Consider the following 24,314-nt stretch of genomic DNA (forward strand, 5'->3'; position numbering starts at 1 on the left):
ACACCCAGAAAGGCACCCGGTAAAGCCTCAGGAAACACACCTGGAACGGCACCCTGGAACGCTTCTGGAAATGCACATGGTAATGCCCCCGGAAAGGCACCCAGTAACACACCAGGAAGTACTCCCTTCTGGGGAAAGGCACCTGGAAATGCTTCCGGAAGGGCACCCGGAAACGCACCCCAATAGGCACTTGGAAACACTCTCGGAAAGGCACCCGAAAACTCCTCTGGAAGGGCACCTGGAAACGCCCTCAGAAAGGCACCCGGAAATGCCTCCAGAAGGGCACCCGGAAATGCACCCCAATAGACACCTGGAAACGCCCTCAGAAAGGCACCTGGAAAGGCACCCGGAAAGGCACCCAGATAGGCACCCAGAAATGCCCTCGGAAGGACACCCGGAAACGCCCTCGGAAAGGCACTGGGAAAAGCCTCCGAAAGGGCACCCGGAAACGCCTCCGGAAACACACCCCGATAGGCACCTGGAAACGCCCTTGCCAAGGCACCTAGAAAGGCACCCGGTAATGCCGCCGGAAAGGCACCCAGTAACACACCAGGAAACACCCCCGGTAATGCCCCCAGAAAGGCACCTGGAAACGCCTTCAGAACAGCACCCGGAAGCGCCTCCGGAACGGCACCCAGAAATGCCTTTGGAAGGGTCAGGTGGAGGGGCTGGCACCCACGCCTACCACTTGAGGAAATCCCGCACTCGGCTCCAGAGCTTGGTGATCCACAGGTTGACTCCTAAGTCCGTCAGGTACTGGATCTCGGGGGTCACCATCTTGCGGCACAGCTTGCGGTGCTTCTTGTGGATGCGCTTCTTGAGGTTGTAGCCCAGGATGGACTTCTTGCCCAGGGGCTGCCAGGGCTGCATGGCGGACTCCTGGATGGCGTTGGCGTCCACGGGGCGGCCCCCGTCGATGCAGATGCGGGTCATCTTCTCGTTCTCCTCCTGGAGGCGGGCCACGTCCTCGGCCATGCGCTCCCTCCCGTAGGCCTCCACCTTGCGCCAGAACGTGGCGTTGAAGTGCCGGTAGAGCTTGGCGTCAATGAGGTTCCAGGCGGTGGCCTTCTGGTAGAGCTCGCCCGTCAAGCGGGAGACGGCGGAGTCCTTCCGGGCGTTGAGCTTGAAGTAGAGGACGTCCTCCAGCTCCCAGCAGAGCAAGTCCTTGAGGAGCACCAGGGACTCGTCAAAGTACTCCAGGAGCATGACCAAGTGGAAGCGCCGGTCGATCTCTTGGATGGACTGCTCCACCCGAGGGCTGCTGGGGTTCAGGGTGTTGTCGTAGCCCAGGTCAAAGAAGAGCAGGTTCTGCAGGTAGTGGGCGTTGAAGCCGTTGGGGTCGTAGTAGCGCCAGGGGTCCCGCAGGAACTCGGCCAGCTTGTCCTCCCCGGAGAGCTTCCAGGTCAAGGGAATGATGCGCCCAAAGTAGTGGAAGGAGGACTCAAGGAGGTACGCCGGGTCCCGCAGCACCGTCACAAAGGTGGCGCCGGCCGGCAGCAGCTTGCGCACCTCCTCGTACTGGAAGCGCATGTGGTTGCAGATGATGTTGAAGCACATGCCCGGGCGGTAGTCCCGCACCTGGCTGCGCTCAAAGAAGGACGGGTAGTAGAAGTCGTTGCGGCCGTTGGGGAAGGCAAACTTGAGGCGGTGCTTCTCCCCAAAGCGGAGGAGGATGTTGAGGATGGTGCTGCTGGCCGTCTTGTGGGTCTTCATGAACATGATGTCCCGCTTGGGGAGGCACCTGTGGCCCGAGAGGCTGGCGTTGGAAGACGGGGCAGAGCAAGCCGAGGGGATGGGCGTCCTGGAAAAGAAAGGCCAAGGGTCAAGGGTTAGGATGCTCCGGCTCCTGTCCCAAAACTATCCCTTCCAAGCATTGAATGCTCACTAGGACTATCCTGTGGTCAAATTAGACGAGGTGAAAATAGATGAGTTGAAATGCAATGACACCCATCTCCTAGTGAGGAGGTGTAGGACTTTCCTAGTTCTCCAACCCAGCACTCTTCACAAAGGGAACTGCAAGGGACATCTAGTCTAACCCCTCTACTCTTTGAGGAACTGCATTGAGGAGGCCCTTACTGTCTGAAGAACCACGTCCCAATACCAGCCGCCCACATTTTGCAGTGAGGCAGTTCACGCCGATCAGGGAGACCCTTCTGCGGCAAGGATGCCCGAACTCTCCTTCCAAAGGGAGAGACCTCCCCTCCGTCCCCCTCCCCCAAGTGTGGATGCAGGGCCAGCTCACTCACTCGGTCGTGCTGGCTTGCAAGGGCGAGAGGGCGTAGGAGTAGAGCAGCAGCATGAGGCTGGTCAGGAGGGTGCCCAGCGCCAGGCCCTTGCCCATGGAGCGCCCGCTCTTCATCACCTGCAGCCGGAGGAGTCCGGGGGGAAAGACCGTCAGCATTGGACTCAGGAAGGGTGGAGGGCGGGCCTTCCGGCACACTCTGTCCATGCTTCTCTTCCCACCCTTCTTCTCACATCCTCTCCCAGAGGGTGAGCCCTCGGTCACGGGGTGGGGAGGCTTCCAAAACCAATAATCCACGTTAGGGAGGATTCCAACAACAATGGCAAACACTGAATGCCATAATACAGGATTATAAACATATTCAAAGAGTAAACCAACCGGTTTCCAAGAGAAGCCAACTTATAACCCCCAAATTAGATAATAACATCACCTTTCACCTAACATAACATCACCTAAAAGCATCCAAGACCTTAATCATCTATTTATTTGGCTCTGCTGGTTCGGGTTTGGTCAGCTTCGTTGGCTCTGTGATTTTTTTGGTTGCATCATCATTGTAATCATTATTTTTTAATCAAATAAATAGGTGCTTAACGTCTTGGATGCTTTGAGGTGATGTTATGTTAGGTGATAGGTGATGTTATCTAATTTGGGGGTTAGAAGTTGGTCTCCAATGTTGGCTTCTCGGCATGTGCGATCCATGAAAAAAAAGGTCCAATACTCGCTTCCAAAGTAGGGGGCGCTGGCGCTTCATTTCTAAAGTCATTTCCTATTTTTGAGCCAAAAATTTCAGAAGTTTCCAAAAATTCAGAATATTCGGAATTACTTCGTTAATGCCAGACGTGCATGCGCAATTGCGAAAAACAGCACCGGGGAGGGGGGATTTTACAAGACTCTCCCGCCCTCACTTTTTGAGCTATCCTGGTCAAATTTGGCACAGTGGTAGAACACATTCAACTCTGCTAGCTCACCAAATTATAGAATGTTTCCTTTATCCTCTGATTTTTGGTGATTTTTCATAGCTTATATAAGAAAACATTTTCTAATAATTGCAGAAATCTATTCCTGCTTTGAAATTCTTGTTTCCTGTTTCATTGGGTTATCTTTACTTTGAAAGTTCTCATTCTACTTGGGAAACTTTGTTTTTGTGGCTGAAACTCTGTGAAATTGGTGGACACTGTGCTGCCGCAATGTGCAATGTGCTGCCAGCCACCGAGGGCTGGGATTCTGGAGCGATGATGGGTCTTGTAGTACTACACAACCCCACTCAGGACGTACAAGCCCCTCCCCTCACAGGAACGTGCACTCCGATTGGTCAGGGAGGCAACCCCCTGCTAGGCTGCTCTTCCCTCCAAAACAAGTTTGGTTGCGTTAAAAAAATGGCTTTATTTATTACCGATACAATTTTGAAAAAATTACAAAAATTATCTATAAGTGTTCAAAATCGCGGGTTAGATAGCCCTCGTCGGGACCACATCCGCAAGTAGGAATAAATACGATTTTATTACGAAAACCGAGATTTATGGTATTTCCGCCCATCCCTATTGACTTCTCTTGGGAACCGGTTGGCTTGCTATTTGACTATGTTTACCGTCCTGTATTATGGAACTCAGTGTTTGCTACTGTTTGCAGGAATCCTCCCTAAGGTGGATTATAACATAATACAACTGTATTTGTATTCCGCCCTGTCTCCCCAAGGGGAGTAGTATTTTTGGAAGCCTCCCCACCCCGTGACCGAGGGCTCACCCTCTGGGAGAGGATGCGAAGAGAAGGGTGGGAAGAGAAGCATGGACACAGTGTGCCGGAAGGCCCGCCCTCCACCCTTCCTGAGTCTAATGCTGACGGTCTTTCCCCCCGGACTCCTCCGGCTGCAGGTGATGAAGAGCGGGCGCTCCATGGGCAAGGGCCTGGCGCTGGGCACCCTCCTGACCAGCCTCATGCTGCTGCTCTACTCCTACGCCCTCTCGCCCTTGCAAGCCAGCACGACCGAGTGAGTGAGCTGGCCCTGCATCCACACTTGGGGGAGGGGGACAGAGGGGAGGTCTCTCCCTTTGGAAGGAGAGTTCGGGCATCCTTGCCGCAGAAGGGTCTCCCTGATCGGCGTGAACTGCCTCACTGCAAAATGTGGGCAGCTGGTATTGGGACGTGGTTCTTCAGACAGTAAGGGCCTCCTCAATGCAGTTCCTCAAAGAGTAGAGGGGTTAGACTAGATGCCCCTTGCAGTCCCTGGAGTTCCCTTTGTGAAGAGTGCTGGGTTGGAGAACTAGGAAAGTCCTACACCTCCTCACTAGGAGATGGGTGTCATTGCATTTCAACTCATCTATTTTCACCTCGTCTCATTTGACCACAGGATAGTCCTAGTGAGCATTCAATGCTTGGAAGGGATAGTTTTGGGACAGGAGCCGGAGCATCCTAACCCTTGACCCTCGGCCTTTCTTTTCCAGGACGCCCATCCCCTCGGCTTGCTCTTCCTTCCGTGCCCCGTCTTCCAACGCCAGCCTCTCGGGCCACAGGTGCCTCCCCAAGCGGGACATCATGTTCATGAAGACCCACAAGACGGCCAGCAGCACCATCCTCAACATCCTCCTCCGCTTTGGGGAGAAGCACCGCCTCAAGTTTGCCTTCCCCAACGGCCACACGAACTTCCACTACCCGTCCTTCTTTGAGCGCCGCCAGGTGCGGGACTACCGCCCGGGCATGTGCTTCAACATCATCTGCAACCACATGCGCTTCCAGTACGAGGAGGTGCGCAAGCTGCTGCCGGCCGGCGCCACCTTTGTGACGGTGCTGCGGGACCCGGCGTACCTCTTTGAGTCCTCCTTCCACTACTTTGGGCGCATCATTCCCTTGACCTGGAAGCTCTCCGGGGAGGACAAGCTGGCCGAGTTCCTGCGGGACCCCTGGCGCTACTACGACCCCAACGGCTTCAACGCCCACTACCTGCAGAACCTGCTCTTCTTTGACCTGGGCTACGACAACACCCTGAACCCCAGCAGCCCTCGGGTGGAGCAGTCCATCCAAGAGATCGACCGGCGCTTCCACTTGGTCATGCTCCTGGAGTACTTTGACGAGTCCCTGGTGCTCCTCAAGGACTTGCTCTGCTGGGAGCTGGAGGACGTCCTCTACTTCAAGCTCAACGCCCGGAAGGACTCCGCCGTCTCCCGCTTGACGGGCGAGCTCTACCAGAAGGCCACCGCCTGGAACCTCATTGACGCCAAGCTCTACCGGCACTTCAACGCCACGTTCTGGCGCAAGGTGGAGGCCTACGGGAGGGAGCGCATGGCCGAGGACGTGGCCCGCCTCCAGGAGGAGAACGAGAAGATGACCCGCATCTGCATCGACGGGGGCCGCCCCGTGGACGCCAACGCCATCCAGGAGTCCGCCATGCAGCCCTGGCAGCCCCTGGGCAAGAAGTCCATCCTGGGCTACAACCTCAAGAAGCGCATCCACAAGAAGCACCGCAAGCTGTGCCGCAAGATGGTGACCCCCGAGATCCAGTACCTGACGGACTTAGGAGTCAACCTGTGGATCACCAAGCTCTGGAGCCGAGTGCGGGATTTCCTCAAGTGGTAGGCGTGGGTGCCGGCCCCTCTCCCTGACCCACTTATCTTTCCAATTCCCCTTCCCTTCCTTTGATCCTTCCTTTTATTTTTGAGGGGTCAGCCATGTTGTCATCGGGCCACCCGAGAGCGTGCCGACCGGCTTCAACGCCAGACCGCATCGACAGGCAACTAGATCGAGCAGCCCGAGAAAGAAAAGATCTCACCATCGCCTCGGCAAAAGCCCCCGTGTGAGCTTATTGACACAGACACTAGGAAACGGATGAGCCGTAACTGTTTGTCTGTCTGTCCTCCTTGTAGGTGGACTTCTCAATGTGATATCCCCCCCAATGTGTTGTTAATGCCTAAGCCCCAAATGATACAGTACTTCGCTTCAAGTGTGGAAAATTTGCTGCTTCTCTGGGGAAACAACTCCCCGAAGGACGGTGGTCCGGGAGATGTAATCCCAAGAGAGGCCTTTTCCCAGTTTGGGTTGAGAACAAGTGCGTTATCGAGTGTGTTTCTGGGGGCATTATCAGGGGCTTTTCTGGGTGCCTTTCTGGGTGTGTTTCCGGGTGCGTTACCAGGTGCCCTTCCGGAGGCGTTTCCGGGTGCCTTTCTGGGGGTGTTTCCGGGTGCCTTTCTGGGGGCGTTTCCGGGTGTGTCATGGGGGGTGCTTCCTGGTGTGTTACTGGGTGCCTTTCAGGGGGTGTTACCAGGTGCTTTTCCAGGGGCGTTTCCGGGTGCCTTTCCGGTGGTGTTACTGTGTGCCTTTCCGGGGTGTCTTTCTGGGGGTGTTTCCAGGTGTGTTATGGGGGGCACTTCCGGGTGTGTTACTGGGTGCCTTTCCAGGTGTGTTACCGGGTGCTTTTCCAGGGGTGTTACTGTGTGCCTTTCTGGCAGCCTTTCCGGGTGTGTTACGAGGGAGCTTCCTGGTGTGTTACTGGGTGCATTTCCGGGGGCATTACCGTGTGCGTTTCTGGGAGCGTTACTGGGAACGGCCCTCCAGGAAGGAATGCCCCCAAAGCGGTGCCCCCAAGACCCATCCCCGAGAGCTGACCTAGGGAGATACCATGGTTGATGGCATCGAAAGCCACTGAGATGTCCAAGAGAACCAACAGGGTCTCGCTCCCCCTGTCCAGTTCCCTGCAGAGGTCATCCACTAAGGCAACCAAAGCTACTGTGCCCAGGCCTGAAATCGGGTAAGCAACTGCAGGTGGCACAAAATCCGCTAGGGACGCCGTTGAGGTGCCGGGGCCTGGAGTGCCCAGGGAGGGTTGCGAGGGTGCCTCCCCACATCGCAGTTCAGCGCCAAGACCCTCGGCGCTCCGCTCAGAGCGCTCAGCCAAGAAGGGAAGGGGCCATGTTCCAGAGGCATTCTCTCCTGACATTTCACATTTATGGTGGGCATCCTCAGAGGTTGAGGTTTGTTGGAGACTGGGGAAGAATCTACCTTTTATTTTTCAGTGATTGGTTTGGGGGGGGGTTGCCAAAATACTGTTTGCTTACACTTGACAATTACCTAGGTAGTCTGTAGCTAGTTTGCTGATTGTCTGAACATGCACGGAGCCAAACAAGTGCACTTGACGTGCCTGCAGCCTTAACTCTCCGCTGCAGACGCAAAGGAAACAATAATTTTGCCCGGGGGTCCTCAGGGGGGTCGCGGGCCCCCGGGTCAACCTGACTTTCCGAGACATCTGTGGCAGCAGCCACCTTGGCCTGTGAGCCCACTCTCCAGAGACTTGAGCCAAAACAAATCATTACCTATATTCATAATAAAGGAGACATGATATATGAAAATAATGTATATTTGTATTAATAATACAAGAGGGGACGGGGGACCACCGTGATGGACCCTCTGCGTTGAAATCCTTGACAATCCTCCCAATGGCCTCCTTGATTGACCCCTTGATTAATTCATTACCTGTATTCATAATAAAGGAGATATATATATGATATATGAAAAGGATGTATATTTGTATTAATAATACGAGAGCGTTCTACTAGAAGGGGACGATGGACCACCACAATGGACCCTCTCCGATGAACCCCTCAGTCGAGTTCAATGGCCTCCTTAATTGACCCCTCGATTAATTCTTGATTGACCCCCACAATGGACCCGCAATCAAACTCTCAACCTACCCAACTGCCCTCAATTGACCCCTCAGTTGACCTTTGATGGACTTTTCAACCGACCCCTCGATTGGCCCTCAATGAACCCTGAACCGATCCCTTGATAAGCCCTTCAGTTGACCTTCGACAAAATCAAATGATTCTTGATTGACCCCTCAATTGATCCTCAATCAACCTCTCAACTGACCTTGTTGATTGGCCATCAATGGACCCCTGAATTGACCCTGAATTGACCCCTCAGTTGACCTTCGATGGACCCCCCAATTGGCCCTCAACTGATTCTCAATTGACCCCTCAATTGGCCCTTGATGGATCCTGAATCAACCCCTCGATTCACTCTCTCAATGGACCCCGAATCAACCTCAACCATGATTGGCCCACAATGAACCCAAATAACCCTGAATCGACCCCTAGATGGACCCCTCAATTGGCCCTCAACTGATTCTCAATTGACTCCTTGATGAACCCTGAACTAACCCCTCGATGGATGCTTCTGTTGACCTTTTAATTACCCTCAATCAACCCTTCAATTGGCCCCCAATCAACCTCTCAACGGGCCTTGTCTATTGGCCCTCGACGGACCCCTCAACTGACCCCGAGTCAACCCCTAGATGGACCCTGAACCAACCCCTTGATGAACCCTTCAGTTGACCTTTGATGGACCTCAATGGACCCTTTGATTGGCCTTCAGTCAACCTCTCAACTGACCTTGTTGATTCTTGACGGACCCTGATTCAACCTCTCGACTGACCCCTCGATCGACCCTGAATCAGCCCCTCGATTGGCTTTTGACCTCTCGACCTTCTCCACTAATTTTCCCAATTGGCCCTCGACTGATTTGCAATTGACTCTCTCAATTGTCCTCACATAAAATGTCAATTGTCTCTTGATTGCCCCAGATCAACCCTCGATTGATTGACCTTCTCGACGGACGGCAGAGGTCAAGGCACTTAGAGGAGGATCGAAGGTGCCCGGAAAGTGGGGGGCGCTTCTTCAAAGACTCCGGACTCTGTCCCGGTCGGTCCCTCTTGCGGGAGGAGGAGCGTGTGAGTCGGAGGGAGGCCTCAGGTCGTTGTCGTTGTGTCCTGGATGCGTTCGTAGAAGAGGAGGTAGGCGCTGGAGGCCAGGACTTCCTGCAAGGAGCTCCTCCGCACCACGTCGTCCGAGGCCCAGAGCCAGTGGGGGGAGGTCGGGGAGCGGCGGAAGGTCACAAAGTGCCCCGAGTGCATGTCCCCGTGGTGCACCACCACTGCCATCAAGCGGTAGCTGCAGGACCCGGAGCTGCGAGAGGGAGGAGGATGAGGATGATGGGAGTTGGAGTCCCCCAAAGCAAGGCCCCTCAATGGGCCCCCCAGTTGATTCCCAATGGACTCTACATTTTGTAGAAGGTGGAGATGCAGGAAACAGGGAAGACCAGATCAACAGGCTCATAAGAAGGTCACCTCTTGGCTGACCTTCTCAATTGGCCTCTCAAGTGACCCCGAATCAACCCCTCAATTGACTCTTCAGTTGACCTTTGATTGCCCTAAATGGACCTCTCAGTTCACCCTCATTGACCTTTGATTGCCAACTGGTTGACCCCAGATCACCCTCTCAACTGACCTCAATTGACCCTGAATAAACCCCTTGGTGGACCCCTCAGTTGAGCTTCAACCAACCCCTCAATGGACCCCTCAGCTGGCCCTCAATTAACTTCTCAATTGACCACTTGGTGGGCCCTCAGTTGACCTTAATTTGCCCTTGATGGACTCCTCAATTGATTCTCGATGGACCTTCAATGGAACCCTCAACTTGATTGTCCCTGATGGCCCTTGATTGCCTGCAATGGACTCAATTGATTCTTGATGGACCCCTCAATGGACCCTCAACCAACTTCTCAACTGGCCTTTCAAATGATCCCTTGATTGACCCCCAACCTCTCAACAGACCTTGTCATTTGGCCCCTTAATTGACCTTCGACTGACCCAGAATCAACCCCTCAATTGACCCTCAATCAACCCCTCAATGGACTCCTCTGTTGACCCCTCGATTGATTCTTGATGAACCTCTCAATGGACCCCTCAATCAAACTCTCAATTGATCTTTCCAGTTGGCCTCTCAATTGACTCTCAATCAACCCCTCAATTGACCTACAATTGCTCTTGATGGACCCACAATCAACCTCTTGACTGACCTGCTCAACTGACCCAGAATCAACCCCTTGATGGACCTCTCCCTTGACCTTCGTTTTCCCTCAACGGACCCCTCGATTGACCTCAATTCAACCCCTTAATGGACTCCTCCGTTGGCCTTCAATTGCCCTTGATTGATTCTCAATCAACCTCTCAACGGACCTTAATGACTGACCTCTCTGCTGACCCCTCGGTCGGCCTTTGATCGCCCTCGATGGACCCATCAATCAACCTCTTGAGTGAGCTTCTCGAAGGGCCATCACTCAACCCCTTGACCGACCCCTCCCTTGACCTTCGATTGCCCTCAATGGACCCCTCGATTGACCCCTGGATGGACTCACCTGTGGTCAGGTAGGGCGGAGGGAGGGGCGGGGCAGGCGCCGTTGGCCAAAGCGGCCTTGCCGTCCAATGGCGGATCAGCTTCTGTAATAATAATAATAATAATAATAATGTAATAATGCTCCTGCCGATCAAAAGGTTGCCAGTTCAAGCCCGGGTCGGGGTGAGCACCCACCGTCAGCCCCGGCAGAAAGCAGAGAACATGAATAGATAAATGTATTGCTTTAAGAGGGGAGGTAATGAAAGGGGGAGAGAGCGGGATGTAAACAAAGCCTGGCGAAGGGCTCCTCCTCGTCCTACCTGCGTGTCGGTGGGGTGTGTGTCGGAAGGGTCGTAGGGCGAGGGTCTCCCCGAAGAGGACGCGCTCCTGGCGCTTGAGGGCACGGCCCCCCCGCCCGGACCAGCTCAGCCGCTGCAGGTGGAGGCACAGGCACCCCGGGAGCTGCACCGGGAACACAACGGCCCTTCATCGTCTTCAGGATATATCATCATAAGACTCAATACCGTAGAGTTCTGGTTGACCGACTTCCGGTGAACCGACACTCCGTATTATCCGACGTCCCAGGGCCCTGTGTGTGTTGCTAGGTAGCTTGCTATCTACCTAGCAACACGCACAGGCGCCTCCCAAAAGGCGGGGCAGAAGCTCTCCTGCGCGTTGCTAGGTAGCTTGCTATCTACCTAGCAACACAAACAGGGCGCTTCCTTCAACCAGCTTGCTGGATAATAGGGCCTCCCTATTATCCGTCAGATCCGGTTATTCGACATTTGGCCCGCCCGTTTATGTCGAATAACCGGAACTCCACTGTAATAAAATAATAAATTAGTAATCAAATTCAATAGGGAAATAATAAATTCATAATGAAATTCAATAATAATAAATTCATAATGAAATTCAATAATAATTAATAACAAAATTCAATTACGGAATAACAAATTCATAATGAAATTCGATTATGGAAGAATAAACTATGAAATAGTAATCAATAAAATAATAAACGAATGAATTTGATTATGAAATAATAAATCAATAATGAAATTCAACAATGAAATAATAATGAAAATCAATAATAAAATAACAAATTAGTAAAGACATTGAATAATGAAATAAAAAATTCATAATGAAATTCAATAATAATAAATTAATAATGAAATTTGATTATGATATAACAAATAAATAACGAAATTCAATAGCGAAATAATAAATGGCTGAAATTCAATAATAAAATAATAAATAATGAAATTCAACGAAATAATAAATAATGAAATACAATTGTGAAATAATAAATTATTAATGAAATTCAATAACAAAATAATACAGTAATAATAATACATTAATAAATTTAATAAAATTCAATAATATAATTCAACAATATTTAATCATTATTAAATTACATATTTCTATATATATGTATATATTATATCATATAATTAGCATATAATTATATACAATTATTAAGTTATAGTATTAACTAGTAATATTCAGTAATCATATTCAATACTATTAATAACATTTAATAATATCAGTCAACGATGATTTTAATCATACTATTTAATATAATTCAATATTTATCCAATAATACCAATACTGTTAATAACATTTCATAATATGTCAGTGATCATTTTAATAATACTATTTAATATAATTCAATATTAATATTTAATAATAATGTTTAATATTAATAGATCGATCCTTGCTTGCCTTTCCCAGCCGGAGCTGCTTCACAAAAGTGCTGCGCCCGCCTTCCTCCTTCCCTGGCCCTCCGACCTGCAAGAGAATAATAATAATAATAATAATAATAATAATAATAATAATAATAATAATAATAATAATAATAATAATTTAAAAATGGAAAAAGCCACAGAATCATATGCCTGCCATAGATGTGGGCGAAACGTCAGGAGAGAGTGCTTCTGGGACAGGGCCAGACAACTCACACCCACCCAGCGATTCCAGCCATGAAAGTCTTTCTTTTCTAATTATTTTAATTAAATCAAAAAGTCAAAAACGTAGGTAATAATAATACTAATAATAATAATAATAATAATAATGAGCAAAAGACCTTGTTGCAGGACTCGCACTCGACACCCGAGACCGACTCGGAGGAGACAAAGTGGCGGAGGCATTGCTCCAGCGTCACCGGGCCACCCTGCAAGAATAATACACCAATAATAATGTAATAACTTATTATACATATTATATATATATATATATATATATATATATATATATATATATATATATATATATAATATCTAGAATAAAAGATTATATTACTGATGTTATTACTATACTATATAAATATTATATATATATATATATATATATATATATATATATATAATATCTAGAATACAATATATGGGTATTATTATTACTATACTATATAATTATATATATATATTGTATTCTAGATATATATATATATATATATATATATATATATATATATATATATAATATTTATATAGTATAGTAATAACATCAGTAATATAATCTTTTATTCTAGATAATATATATATATATATATATATATATATATATATATATATAATAGTATAGTAATAACACCAGTAATATTACATTTTATTCTAGATATTATATATATATATATATATAATATTTATATAGTATAGTACTAATAATGCCAATAATATATTTTATTCTAGATATTATATATAACATTTTATAGTATAGTAATAACAACACCAGCAATATTACATTTTATTCTGGATATTATATATATAATATTTATATAGTATAGTAATAATAATACCAATAATAATATATTATATATATAATATTTATATAGTATAGTACTAATAATGCCAATAATATATTTTATTCTAGATATTATATATAATATTTTATAGTATAGTAATAACAACACCAGTAATATTACATTTTATTCTGGATATCATCTATATAATATTTATATAGTATAGTAATAATAATACCAATAATAATATATTATATATATAATATTTATATAGTATAGTACTAATAATGCCAATAATATATTTTATTCTAGATATTATATTTATATAGTATAGTAATAATACCAATAATAATATAATATTTTATTTTATATATATATATATATATAGAATATTTTATAGTATAGTAGTAATAATACCAATAATAATATAATATTTTATTTTATTATATATATATATATATATATATATATATATATAGAATATTTTATAGTATAGTAGTAATAATACAAATAATAATATAATATTTTATTCTAGGTGTTGTATCTACATGTGTGTGTGTGTGTGTATATATATATGGTATAATAATAATAATATAATATTTTATTCTAGGTGTTGTATCTACATGTGTGTGTGTGTATATATATATGGTATAGTAATAATAATAATATAATATTTTATTCTAGGTGTTGTATCTACATGTGTGTGTGTATATATATATATGGTATAGTAATAATAATATAATATTTTATTCTAGGTGTTGTATCTACATGTGTGTGTGTGTGTATATATATATATGGTATAGTAATAATAATAATATAATATTTTATTCTAGGTGTTGTATCTACATGTGTGTGTGTATATATATATTTGGTATAGTAATAATAATAATATAATATTTTATTCTAGGTGTTGTATCTACATGTGTGTGTGTATATATATATTTGGTATAGTAATAATAATAATATAATATTTTATTCTAGGTGTTGTATCTACATGTGTGTGTGTATATATATATATTGTATAGTAATAATAATAATATAATATTTTATTATATATATATATATATATTAATATAGAATAAATAACATATTTTATGCTATAAAAAACAATGAAAACAAAACAAATCAAAACAGAACAAACACTTCAATGTTATTTAATAATAATAATAATAATAATAATAATAATAATAATAATAATAATATAATAATATAATAATAATAATAATGATAATAAGCTTACCCATACGGTGGCCGGGATGCTGAGGGAGAGGCTGTCAAAGGTGTCGTACCTGAGCGGACTCTGGAAGGGAGAACGAGACGGTGAGGAACAAGAGGCTGGCCCTCTGCCGGGAGGGATCGAATGGTGCCATTGACTTCCATACCTGATGCCCGCAGCGCTTGCAGACCATGTTGCTGGCCAACCGGCCATGGAAAGGGTGCTGCCGCCGCCAGGAAGCCTGCGGGGAACCTGCTGGAAAACCCCAAAGGCAGGGCTTGTTATCTATATATATAAAATGATAAAGTTGTTTGCGCAGTGACTATAACAACAAAACTAAACATCCCAGAAATACAAAATTTGGCAACACAATGCAAAAGGCTTGCCTCCAGGTTACAACAACACAACCACACCACAAAACCACAATCCAGACCCATAAAACTCACAACAACGCATCGTGATTATAACAACACAACTAAACGCCCCAGAAATACGAAACGGCAACACAATGCAAAAGCCTTGCCTCCCAGTTGTAACAACACAACCACACCACAAAACCACACAGGACCCACAAAACTCACAACAGTGCATCGTGACTATAACAACACAACTAAACGCCCCAGAAATACGAAACTTGGCAACACAACGCAAAAGCCTTCCCTCCAGGTTGTAACAACACAACCACACCACAAAACCACAATCCAGACCCATAAAACTCACAACAACGCATCGTGACTATAACAACACAACTAAACGCCCCAGAAATACAAAATTTGGCACACAACTAAACGCCCCAGAAATATAAAACTTAATAACACAACGCAAAAGCCTTGCCTCCCAGTTGTAACAACACAGCCACACCACAAAACCACAATCTGGACCCACAAAACTCACAACAATGCATCGTGACTATAACAACACAACTAAACGCCCCAGAAATACAAAACTTGGCACACAACTAAACGCCCCAGAAATATAAAACTTAATAACACAACGCAAAAGCCTTGCCTCCCAGTTGTAACAACACAGCCACACCACAAAACCACAATCTGGACCCACAAAACTCACAACAATGCATCGTGACTATAACAACACAACTAAACGCCCCAGAAATACGAAACTTGGCACACAACTAAACGCCCCAGAAATACAAAACTTGACAACACAACACAAAAGCCTTTTCTCCTGGTTATAACAACATAACCACACCACAAAACCACAATCTGTACCCACAAAACTCACAACAACGCATCATGACTATAACACAACTAAACGCCCCAGAAATACAAAATTTGACAACACAACGCAAAAGCCTTGCCTCCCAGTTGTAAGAACACAACCACAACACAAAACCACAATCCGGACGCACAAAACTCACAACAATGCATAGTGACTATAACAACACAACTAAACGCCCCAGAAATACAAAACTTGACAACACAACACAAAAGCCTTGCCTCTCAGTTGTAACAACACAACCACACCACAAAACCACAATCCGGACCCACAATACTTACAACAACGCATTGTGACTATAACAAATACAAAATTTGACAACACAACTCATCCACCTCCCCAATCCCTACATTCACACTTGGCCTCCAAAAAAACAAGTACAATAATAACAATGACAACAACAACAACAACAAGAATCAACACCATCACAGGCAAGAAACAGCCAGGCACTGAGGCTGAGAGGCCAGTCAGTGCTAAACTGGGCCTCCAAAAAACAATACAGTAGCCTCTAACTTATCCAACCTTCATGACCACAACAACAACAATAATAATAAACCCCTACACAGGCAAAACAAAAAAAAGACGATTGTACCACAATAAAAATATAATCCGCACTCAGCAGAATCAGACGTCACGATTAACAACAAACCAAAGACAACAGGGATCTCAAGCAATTATCAATCAACACAAAAATTGAAGAAGGTCACAGACTTCAAATACTACGACTAATGTGAGTATAAAGAAGGGTGGAGGTCACAGCATCAATACAACCTAATGTAGACTGACCAACACCACCAGACTCAGACACAGCAACGCGTGGCCGGGCACAGCTAGTTATTATCTATTATTATTATTATTATTATTATTATTATTATTATTATTATCCTAGTACGATCATTTTATTATACGTACATATATATTATTGTATTGCTATTATTATCATACAATTACTATTATTATAATTTTATCGTTGTTATATTTTGTATATTATTGTTTCATTATATTGTTTCAATAATATATTATCTATTATCATTTTGTTATTAATTTATATATGAGTACAATATAGCAGTTCAAATCAGAGAATCTGTATTTTATAGGCAGTGTGGAAGAGGCCTAAGTGAACCCTGCCTGTCCCCCCGGGTGCCATTGTGGCTGAGGAGGTTGCTAGGATACGAAAGGGGCGGGGCCTAAAGGCCTACCTTTCTGACCGGCAGCCAGGGTTGAAAACGGCTCTTCCTCGTCCTCTAATTTGGTCTTTATTTTTCTAGGTTTTTTTGTTTGAAAGATTTACCCGAAACATGCCCATCTTCTCACATCTGCGCATGTGTGGTTATTACTTTTGGGGTTTGGAGTTTTTTTCTGAATTTGGACCAAACTTTTAAGTTTTTTTATTGAAAGACATACATTGGATGGCTATGTCTTTTGTGGACAAATTTGGTGTGGTGTGGTCCAGTGGTTTTGTTGTTTACTCCATGGGAAAAACGCACATTACATCTATATATATAAAAGGGTAATGGAATCACGGCACCGGACAAAACAACAAAACTACTCATCCCACAAACACTAAACTTGGCAGCACAACCCCTCATCCATGCCTCTATGTTCATACAACAAAAAGAAAATAAAAATAAAGTCCTAATTAGAGGGAGAGGAATAATTGTTTTTATCCAATTGCTGCCAGTTAGAAGGCTAAGCTCCGCCCACTTAGTCAGACATGACTGGATTTAATGTCATGGGAAAACGTTTACCTTTTACCTTGACTACCACCAATTCCTCAATACTTTATTTCCCATACCACTATACTTCGCCACAGCAACGCATGGCTGAGCACAGCTAGTTTTATATATATTATATATATATTATATATATATATAGATTGTACATATAATTTGTAAGCCACTCTGAGTCCCCTTCGAGGTGAGAAGGGCGGGATATAAATGTTTAAATAGATAAAAAAATAAATAGAATCCCTGCCTCTTTCCCCGACAACAGATTTACCCAAAACATGCCCATCTTCTCACATCTGCGCATGTGTAGTTATTACTTTTGGGGTTTGTTTTTTTTCTGAATTGGGATCAAACTTTTAAGTTTTTTTATTGAAAGACATACATTGGATGTCTATGTCTTTTGTGGCCAAATTTGGTGTGATTTGGTCCAGTGGTTTGGTTGTTTACTCGGTCCTACAAACGTACATTAGATCAATGTTTACCTTGCGTCCTGCAGAGGATCTGCTTGGGGGGCGTTTGGGGCTCCTGCAGGGCCTGGAGGTCAAAGAGGGGCGCCACACGGGGACGGGGGCGAGAATCCCGCTCGTCTTCCAACGAGGCCGTCAGGATGTGGAAGAGCTCGTGGGCGTCCTAACGGAGTCGTAATTCGGATTAGTAGGTAAGGAGGGTCCTGCCTGGCGAGCATCGACGCTCACGCAACCAAAGTCCCAGATTCGAGACAAGGCTCATCAGCATACCCGCCTCATTGTTTCCCCCCAAACTTGAGCTTTAGATGGGCTCAAGTGCCCCGTACTATACATCCCACCTGCTCTTCGAAGGAGGAGATGTTCCAGCGGTGGCTCCGCAGGGCCTCCAACAAGCCGCTGGCGTCTAGCAGGGACTCCTCCGTGGCCTCTGCGCCCGACAGAGCTTAAGGATAATAAAGATAATAAATCTATATATATAAAATGATAAAGTTGTTTGCGCAGTGACTATAACAACAAAACTAAACATCCCAGAAATACGAAATTTGGCAACACAATGCAAAAGGCTTGCCTCCAGGTTACAACAACACAACCACACCACAAAACCACAATCCAGACCCACAACACTCACAACAACGCATCATGCGATAACAACACAACTAAACGCCCCAGAAATACAAAACTTGGCAACACAATGCAAAAGCCTTGCCTCCCAGTTGTAACAACACAACCACACCACAAAACCACACAGGACCCACAAAACTCACAACAACGCATCGTGACTATAACAACACAACTAAACGCCCCAGAAATACGAAACTTGGCAACACAACGCAAAAGCCTTCCCTCCAGGTTGTAACAACACAACCACACCACAAAACCACAATCCGGACCCATAAAACTCACAACAACGCATCGTGACTATAACAACACAACTAAACGCCCCAGAAATACGAAACTTGGCACACAACTAAACACCCCAGAAATATAAAACTTGGCAACACAACGCAAAAGCCTTGCCTCCCGGTTGTAACAACACAACCACACCACAAAACCACAATCCGGACCCACAAAACTCACAACAATGCATCTTGACTATAACAACACAACTAAACGCTCCAGAAATACGAAACTTGGTGCACAACTAAACGCCCCAGAAATACAAAACTTGACAACACAACACAAAAGCCTTTTCTCCCGGTTGTAACAACACAACTACACCACAAAACCACAATCCGGACCCACAAAACTCACAACAACGCATTGTGACTATAACAAATACCAAATTTGACAACACAACTCATCCACCTCCCCAATCCCTACATTCACACTTGGCCTCCAAAAAAACAATTACAATAATAACAATGACAACAACAACAACAATAAGAATCAACACCATCACAGGCAAGAAACAGCCAGGCACTGAGGCTGAGAGGCCAGTCAGTGCTACACTGGGCCTCCAAAAAGCAATACAGTAGCATCTAACTTATCCAACCTTCATGACCACTACAACAACAATAATAATAAACACCTACACAGGCAAAACAAAAAAAGGACTATTGTACCACAATAAAAATATAAACCGCACTCAGCAGAATCAGACATTACAATTAACAACAAACCAAAGACAACAGGGATCTCAAGCAATTATCAATCAACACAAAAATTGAAGAAGGTAACAGACTTCAAATACTACGACTAATGTGAGTATAAAGAAGGTCACAGCATAAATACAACCTAATGTAGACTGACCAACACCACCAGACTCAGACACAGCAACGCGTGGCCGGGCACAGCTAGTTATATTATATACTAGCTGTGCCCGGCATAATGGTATAATAATATGTCACAATAATATAATAAGGTATAATAATACAATGCCACATAATTTTATTTCTTCCGATGTATTTCCCGCGTACCTTGGAGGAGGCGGAGCAAGGCGTCCGAGAGTGGGCGTGTCCGGTCGTGGGCGTGTCCGGGGGCGTGGCCTTGCAGCCATTGGAGGAAGGCGGGGCATGCGGCCAGGCCTTGGAGCAGGGCGTTCAGGAAGCAGGTGTTGCCCAGGTTGAGCAGGCCGGGCACCAGCCCTGCGGCAGAGAGAGACAGGACAGATGCCAGCCATAAAACGGGCCAGCCACAAAACCTCAATGACCCTCTGGTATGTGAGAGCCCCTATATAAATGGGCCAAGGAGAAGGTTCTGGTATTCTGTACAAATTGTCGGGTTCTCTTCTCCCAGTTGTGCTGTGGGTCAGTCTTCCACCAGAAAACGCACCAAGACACACGCTGGTAGATTCCAACAGGTTTTATTGTACAGAATCCCAGAACCTTCTCTTTGGCCCATTTATATAGGGGCTCTCACATACCAATGCATTGGCCCCTTCACGGTCAAAAGACTAGTAAATGAAGTCATCGCAGAACTCAAACTCCGCCAATCCTACAGAATGATTCGCCCAGTTTTCCACTTCAGTCTCCTCAAACCAGCTCCCGAGAGCTCCCAATGGCACCCCCACCCATCATGAAAGGGGGCAACCAACACTATGAGGAGGGGGAAATATTAGACTCCAGAGTCAGGAAAAACACCCTCCAGTATTTCGTCAGGTGGAAGCATTTTCCTCCCAGTGAATCAGAATGGGTCAGGGATTCTGACATAAATGCACCCACACTCATCAACAGGTTTCACGCTCAAAACCCATACAAGGGGGGGAGGACTGTCTTTGGAGGGGGCGTGATGTCATGATCTCCAATCTTTGACATCTCCGGACACAGAGCAAGCCATAAAACGGGCCAGCTGTAAAACCTCAATGACCCTCTGGTATGTGAGAGCCCCTATATAAGTGGGCCAAAGAGAAGGTTCTGGTATTCTGTACAGTAAAACGTGTTGGAATCTACCAGCGTGTGTCTTGGTGCTTTTTCTGGTGGAAGACTGACCCAAAGCACAACTAAGAGAAGAGAACCTAACAATCCATAAAACCTCAGTCACCCTCTGGTATGTGAGAGCCCCTATATGAATGGGCCAAAGAGAAGATTCTGGTATTCTGTACAGTAAAACGTGTTGGAATCTACTAGCGTGGCTTGGTGCTTTTTCTGGTGGAAGACTGACCCACAGCACAACTGGGAGAAGAGGACCCGACAGAGGGGCATGCTGGGAGTGGGAGTCTAGTTCTCTTACCGCTCTGGCGCTTCTTCCTCTCGGCAGTGGGGCCCCACAGGACGTAGAGGCCGGCAAGGAGAGCGGCCGCCACTCCTCCCAGCAGCGCCCAGCCCGGCATCCCCCTGGGCAGAAGCAAGACGAGGAAGAGGAAAACGTCATCATCATCATCATCCTCACCGATTGGCTCCCACCCCCATGAATGGCGGACCCAGACAGAGCCAGTCCACTGCCAAGGCCAATGAAGCAGCCACTGGTGGCGCATTGTTCCCGGGGGCGCTGTCAAGGCCTTCTGGAGCCCACTGCCGTGTGTTGGAAGCAAGGCAAGTGGGGTTTAGTTGTCCTGTCTGGATTGACTGGATGTCATGATCTCCAATCCTTGACATCTCCAGTTGGCTGACAAAGAACAGATGCCAGCCATAAAACAGGCCAGCTATAAAAAATCAATTACCCTCTGGTATGTGAGAGCCCCTATATAAATGGGCTACAGAGAAGATTCTGGGATTCTGTACAATAAAACCTTTTGGAATCTTACCAGCGTGTGTCTTGGTGCTTTCTTCTGGGGAAGACTGACCCACAGCACAACTGGATGAAGAGAACCTCACAATCCATAAAACCTCAATTACCCTCTGGTATGTGAGAGCCCCTATATAAATGGGCTACAGAGAAGATTATGGGATTCTGTACAATAAAACCTTTTGGAATCTTACCAGCGTGTGTCTTGGTGCTTTCTTCTGGTGGAAGACTGACCCACAGCACAACTGGATGAAGAGAACCTCACAATCCATAAAACCTCAATGACCCTCTGGTATGTGAGAGCCCCTATATACATGGGCTACAGAGAATATTCTGGGATTCTGTACAATAAAACCTTTTGGAATCTTACCAGCGTGTGTCTTGGTGCTTTCTTCTGGTGGAAGACTGACCCACAGCACAACTGGATGAAGAGAACCTCACAATCCATAAAACCTCAATGACCCTCTGGTATGTGAGAGCCCCTATATACATGGGCTACAGAGAAGATTCTGGGATTCTGTACAATAAAACCTTTTGGAATCTTACCAGCGTGTGTCTTGGTGCTTTCTTCTGGGGAAGACTGACCCACAGCACAACTGGATGAAGAGAACCTCACAATCCATAAAACCTCAATGACCCTCTGGTATGTGAGAGCCCCTATATACATGGGCTACAGAGAAGATTCTGGGATTCTGTACAATAAAACCTTTTGGAATCTTACCAGCATGTGTCTTGGTGCTTTCTTCTGGGGAAGACTGACCCACAGCACAACTGGATGAAGAGAACCTCACAATCCATAAAACCTCAATGACCCTCTGGTATGTGAGAGCCCCTATATACATGGGCTACAGAGAAGATTCTGGGATTCTGTACAATAAAACCTTTTGGAATCTTACCAGCGTGTGTCTTGGTGCTTTCTTCTGGTGGAAGACTGACCCACAGCACAACGGGGAGAAGAGAACCTCACAATTTGTACAGAATCCCAGAATCTTCTCTGTAGCCCATTTATATAGGGGCTCTCACATACCAGAGGGTCATTGAGGTTTTGTGGCTGGCATCTGTTCTTTGTCAGCGCTTGCTCTGTGTCCGGAGATGTCAAAGATCGGAGATCATGACATCACGAACCTGACACCTGTCTGGATTGTCTAGATTTCCCCTGAAAAAAATCAGAGTGCACACTCAACCCCACTCAGAGCAAACTTGCCCAAATATAACACACTTTAAAGTACTGAAGAAGTATATCGGGGTTAATAATAATAATAATAATAATAATAATAATAATAATAATAATAATAATAATAATAATAATAATAAATCAGCCATGAGGCCTAACCTGGCGCGTCTTCTCTTCCGGCCTTCGCCTTTGGAGGGCGGAACCAAAACAGCCGCGGCCGCCGGGGGAAGGGAAAAGCCGCCGCACCAGCGCGAACAGCCAATCAGAGAGGGCGGAGCGGCGCCCTAGCAACCCGGCCCCGCCCCTTCTCTCCCTTTGCCTGCGTTGCTAAGGGGTCCTCTCTGAATGGCGCCCGTCCTGCAACGTGCGCCTCGCACTTAAAGTTCCGCCTTTACGTAGTATTGTAGCAATGATATATTACAATGTAGGATTCTATGATAATAATATAATACCATTCTATAAAAACATATAATAATAACATAGTAATATAATATAATAATATAATATATAGGGTTGTGTAATCATATAATATCTAGGATTCTATAATAAAAAGAAGAAGAAGAAGAAGAAGAAGAAAAAGAATACTATAATAATATATAGTGCTGTATAATCATATAATATCTAGGATTCTATAATAATAATAATAATATAATATAATATATAGTTTATAATCATATAATATCTAGGATTCTATAATAATAATAATATAATATAATATAATATATAGTTTATAATCATATAATATCTAGGATTCTATAATAATAATAATATAATATAATATATAGTTTATAATCATATAATATCTAGGATTCTATAATAATAATAATATAATATAATATAATATATAGTTTATAATCATATAATATCTAGGATTCTATAATAATAATAATATAATATAATATATAGTTTATAATCATATAATATCTAGGATTCTATAATAATAATAATAATAATATAATATAATATATAGTTTATAATCATATAATATCTAGGATTCTATAATAATAATAATATAATATAATATAATATATAGTTTATAATCATATAATATCTAGGATTCTATAATAATAATAATATAATATAATATATAGTTTATAATCATATAATATCTAGGATTCTATAATAATAATAATATAATATAATATAATATATAGTTTATAATCATATAATATCTAGGATTCTATAATAATAATAATATAATATAATATATAGTTTATAATCATATAATATCTAGGATTCTATAATAATAATAATATAATATAATATAATATATAGTTTATAATCATATAATATCTAGGATTCTATAATAATAATAATAATAATATAATATAATATATAGTTTATAATCATATAATATCTAGGATTCTATAATAACAATAATAATAATAAGAAGAAGAACACTATAATAATATAATAGATTATATAGTGTTGTATAATAATATAATATCTAGGATTCTATAATAATAATAAGAAGAAGAATACTATAATAATATATTATATTATATAGTGTTGTATAATGATATCATATCCAGGATTCTATAATAATAATAATATAATAAGAATACTATAATAATATAATATATAGTGTTGTATAATGATATAATATCTAGGATTCTATAATAATAATAATGATAATAATAATAATACTATAATAATATAATATATAGTGTTGTATAATCATATAATATCTAAG

At 44.1% G+C, this 24,314-nt stretch overlaps 3 protein-coding genes across 3 annotated transcripts; 1 reads left to right on the plus strand and 2 right to left on the minus strand.

Moving 5' to 3' along the window:
- Nucleotides 1-645: 645 nt before the first annotated feature.
- LOC134292898 (galactosylceramide sulfotransferase-like) lies at nucleotides 646-2,344 on the minus strand. Its single transcript, XM_062958545.1, is given in 2 exon segments — nucleotides 646-1,800; nucleotides 2,228-2,344. Coding segments are annotated over 2 exon segments (1,233 nt in total). The 5' UTR covers nucleotides 2,342-2,344; the 3' UTR covers nucleotides 646-681.
- Nucleotides 2,345-4,026: 1,682 nt separating this feature from the next.
- Nucleotides 4,027-5,813, plus strand: LOC100563379 (galactosylceramide sulfotransferase-like). The gene is made up of 2 exons (XM_062958698.1): nucleotides 4,027-4,229; nucleotides 4,639-5,813. Exons 1-2 carry the CDS (start codon nucleotides 4,027-4,029, stop codon nucleotides 5,810-5,812), a joined length of 1,377 nt encoding a protein of 458 aa, XP_062814768.1. The 3' UTR covers nucleotide 5,813.
- Nucleotides 5,814-7,570: 1,757 nt separating this feature from the next.
- usp30 (ubiquitin specific peptidase 30) lies at nucleotides 7,571-22,858 on the minus strand. Its single transcript, XM_062958445.1, has 12 exons — nucleotides 22,781-22,858; nucleotides 20,953-21,056; nucleotides 19,701-19,868; nucleotides 18,123-18,226; nucleotides 17,800-17,947; nucleotides 14,521-14,606; nucleotides 14,379-14,438; nucleotides 12,482-12,568; nucleotides 12,121-12,186; nucleotides 10,722-10,863; nucleotides 10,424-10,505; nucleotides 7,571-9,192 (listed from the first exon to the last, which is right to left on the minus strand). The coding sequence occupies exons 2-12, from the start codon at nucleotides 21,050-21,052 to the stop codon at nucleotides 8,976-8,978; spliced, it is 1,260 nt and encodes a 419-aa protein (XP_062814515.1). The 5' UTR covers nucleotides 21,053-21,056; nucleotides 22,781-22,858; the 3' UTR covers nucleotides 7,571-8,975.
- Between the last annotated feature and the right edge of the window lie 1,456 nt (nucleotides 22,859-24,314).

The sequence above is a fragment of the Anolis carolinensis genome, chromosome X (genome assembly GCF_035594765.1).
Source record: "Anolis carolinensis isolate JA03-04 chromosome X, rAnoCar3.1.pri, whole genome shotgun sequence".
NCBI lineage: Eukaryota > Metazoa > Chordata > Lepidosauria > Squamata > Dactyloidae > Anolis > Anolis carolinensis.